This window comes from Lipotes vexillifer, unplaced genomic scaffold (assembly GCF_000442215.2).
Source record: "Lipotes vexillifer unplaced genomic scaffold, Lipotes_vexillifer_v1.1 scaffold835, whole genome shotgun sequence".
In the NCBI taxonomy this organism is placed as follows: Eukaryota; Metazoa; Chordata; class Mammalia; order Artiodactyla; family Lipotidae; genus Lipotes; species Lipotes vexillifer.
In genome coordinates this window covers 210,504-213,877 of record NW_006774135.1, presented here as the reverse complement: position 1 = coordinate 213,877, position 3,374 = coordinate 210,504, and the positions used below count along the sequence as shown (strand labels likewise).

Sequence of the window (3,374 nt, the reverse complement as noted above, 5' to 3'; positions counted from 1 at the left end):
ATGGCGCTCCAGCGCGCCGTCCTCCTGGCCAGCCTCCTGGTGGAAGTTGCCAGTAGATCCTCAGGAAGTGTGGTGAGCACCCGTCACGTGGCTCGTGGGCTCTTCAACCAGGGGCTCGCCCTTCCACCTCTAGGTGCCACCCTTGTCCCGGCCCCCGAGATGCTGGCCGTACCCACTGCCAGGGTCAGAGGGGCATGTGCCTCTGGGCGGGCGGCAGACGCACAGCCCGGCCCCTGGCACCCGCTCCACTCTGCCTGCTAGGACCTCCTTTCCCTCTGCCCAACTAGACCTCTTTCTGGAGCTGAAATAGGGTCTCCACAGAGCTGCCCCCACTGGCAGTGGCCACAGCTAGTGGGGCGGACAGAGACGCCCACTTCAGGCTCAGACTCGGCCAGGTCATGGCTCTCCCAAGCCGGTGACACAGGTGTGCCAGGCTGTGGTTTCTGGAGGTGCCCGGCCATGTGTGCACACACCCAGCTGCTTGTCCTCCAGGATGGTGGGCCTTCCAGTCACTCTGCCCCTGCCGGTTTGGGTGGGACAGGACGGCCAGGCATCCCCCTTGGGCTTGGCCTTGGCCCCCTGGAGTCCAGGATGCGCCCGCCATTCCTCAGCCGCCCTGAGGTGCCCCTTGCAAATCACAGCGTGCCAGTCCTGGGAAACCAGCTCGGCTGGGCTGAGCGCACGGAGCGGAGCTGCCCGGACGCCCCCCGAGGCCCCTGCCGCCGCCTGGTCTGTGAGTGCAGTGCCCGCAGCGCCCACTCCTGCGCGCGGGCCTGGCCTTTCCCCTGTGGGGGCTGAGCTGGACCCCCGATGGAGGCGCCTGTAGTCTTGCAGAAGGATCACACAAGCGCCCAGGAATGTGGGCTGTTTGGTCGGGAGCGCGGGCAGATGCACTGTGAGGGCTGCACAGGCCTCTCACTAGGGAGGCCGAGGGGGCCTGGAGTTTTCTTCCTGTTTCACCAACTGCCCAGAGACACGTGTGCTTCCCTTCCTAGCAGCTTCATCTTTTGATTTTCAAAGCCACCAGCTGCAAGTGGCGACTAATATAACTAACTTCACGGTTGAAATGCCTGCCCTGTGCCCACCTGTGGCCCACAAGGCGAGAGGTGGCGGCTCTTCCCATGACCCAGGCGACCCCCGTGAGAAAAGAAAGGGCTGCGGGGCCCCCGGGGAGGGCGGCGGGCGGTGGAGGCGAGGGCCGCCCCCTGCCCACGGGCTGCCCCAGCCCCGCCCCCGACAGAACCTGGGGTGGCCCGAGGGATCCCCCGAGGGATTCCTGCCTTTGGGAGTCCAGGTGCCACGGAATGTGCCCTGGCAGGTCCCAGCCCAACACTTCGGTTGTTGGTTCAGCCACCAAACGCTCGCCGGACACCAAGTGCTGTCCCAGGGAGCGTCCGTGCGGTGTGGCCGTGTGTCCTCACCTTGCTCTGGGTCAGCAAGGCACAGTCACCGGACGCTGACTACAGGAGGCCAGAGCCCCAGGTGTTGGGGTGAGCTTGCTGGGAGCCCCTCTGCGGATACCGCCCTGGCCCTGGCCCGCGCAAGCTGCCCGGCCACAGGGTCTGGAAACTCACCACCATCTCCCCTCTAGGGCCAGCAGCCCAAGTGTTGTGTGGACGTGGTGGACACCAACGCCACCTGCCCAGGCACTAGCCTGTGTGGCCCAGGTGAGCTTTGGCATGAGCCAGCCTAGATGGCCTTGGGAAGGAGGGGCCAGTGGGGTGGGCAGAGGCAGCGAGCATGACGGGGCCTCGTCCTGGGAGGTGGGGGCAGGACCCCAGGAGGACACGGTGGCTCCAGGCCCGCGGGGTGGGCGCGGGTAGGACTGCCTCTTCCCTCGCGGGGAGTTTCAGCTGGCCTGAGATAAGCTGACGTAAGACAGGAGCAGCAAAGTACAGAAACGTGTACAGGTTTTACGGGACACGGGAGGAAGTGGAGTCCCAAGTAAGTGGCAGAACCTCAGCGCTTACACATCAGGTAGAACAAGGAGGCGATTGTGGGCAAGTGGCTGAAACACTGGGGCAGCCGAAGGGAGCCGGGGGTGATGGTAACATGATCGCCGGCTCCCGTCTTCTCCTGGTCGGGGGGCGGGGCGCAGCTCCCATATGGGGTTTGTCTCCTCCCCACTTGAGACTTTAGCTTCAGAAAGTTTCACATATTAAAAGCCAAGTTGGTAGCTGTGGAGAGATTTGGGTTAGAAGTTGTGGGCTAGGCGGTCGGCGAAGGGGAGGGGAAACAGATGGAACGAGCAGAAAGGAGCCAGATAAGCACCAGCTCCCGTGTCTCACTGACCCTCAGTCCTGGGACAGCCCGTCCCCTCAGACTCAGTTCAGGAAGGGGATTGTGGGTGGGCTCCCACCAGTGAGGCCTCTGTGTGTGGGCAGTAGGTGGGGAGGGGACAGCATGGAGACCCTCGACGCAGCCCTAGTCTCTCAGGAGCTTTCCCAGTGGCCCGCCGTTGCCGCGACCTGTCGAGGTGACTGCCTGAAGTTCATGTCAGTTTGCAGGGCTTTGGGAAACAGCAGTTTTGGTCCTTGTGATTCCAGGTCAGAAGGGTGGGAGAGAAGCGGAAACGTTAGTATGGAGAGTCAGAGCCAGACAGTGGGGGAGACTGGGAGATTTCAGCACCCGGTCCAGTTTACAGGCGTCTGGGCCTCGAGGCCCAGGTCAGGACTGGACCCTGCTCCATCAGGCAGATCATAGTTTCCTACTGAAAGGTCACTTCTCTCCACAGCCAGCCCGCTTTCTACCAAAGAGAGTCACAATGACACTAACTGTCTTACAAATAAGCCTAGCCTCACTAAACTTGGCCTGATTGTTGAAGAAATTTAGCCACAACAGCGACTGACCACATAGGCTCTTTTTAAGTCTGCTTTGCTGGCCTTTTCACAGGGCCTCTTGAGTCCAGGAAGCCAAGCCAAGGACTCAGCACCAGACTTCGCCTGCAGTACCTATAGGTTTGGGTGAATTCCTCTCTTCTTGAGGTCCCCACATCCTGAGGTCCCTGGCCCTGCCGGGCAGTGACCTTCCTTACTCACTGGGCAAGGCAGGGAACCCAGTGAGCCAGGCCCTGGGCTGTTTTTCAAGAGGCTTTAAGGCTCAGCAAAGTCAACCTTCGCTCCTTAGATCTGGTTACTGGTCCTGGCCCCCCGCTGTGCTTTGTTCCTGCACACACAGCGCAGGGCCTCCTTGTGGCCAGCAGCCCTGGCAGCTTCACCAAGGAGCCCAGGTACCTTGGGGCTGGCGGAGGGAGCTCTCGGGAGAATCATTGCCTTGGCGACAGGTCTGTACCCAGGACCCCACGTTCCTAGGCCTCCTCGAGCAGCACCCCCAGAGGTCAGCCCCTCCCAAGAAATGCCGAGTGAAGGGAAAGA

General features: G+C 62.1%; 1 protein-coding gene across 1 annotated transcript in view; it reads left to right on the top strand.

Moving 5' to 3' along the window:
• The window catches only part of CUNH1orf159 (chromosome unknown C1orf159 homolog), an 8,953-nt gene continuing 5,579 nt past the window's right edge, over window positions 1-3,374 (top strand). The window contains exons 1-2 of the mRNA XM_007448903.1: window positions 1-72; window positions 1,592-1,667. Of these exons, the coding sequence (XP_007448965.1) occupies window positions 1-72; window positions 1,592-1,667 (148 nt within the window). The remainder of the gene's footprint in view (window positions 73-1,591; window positions 1,668-3,374) is intronic.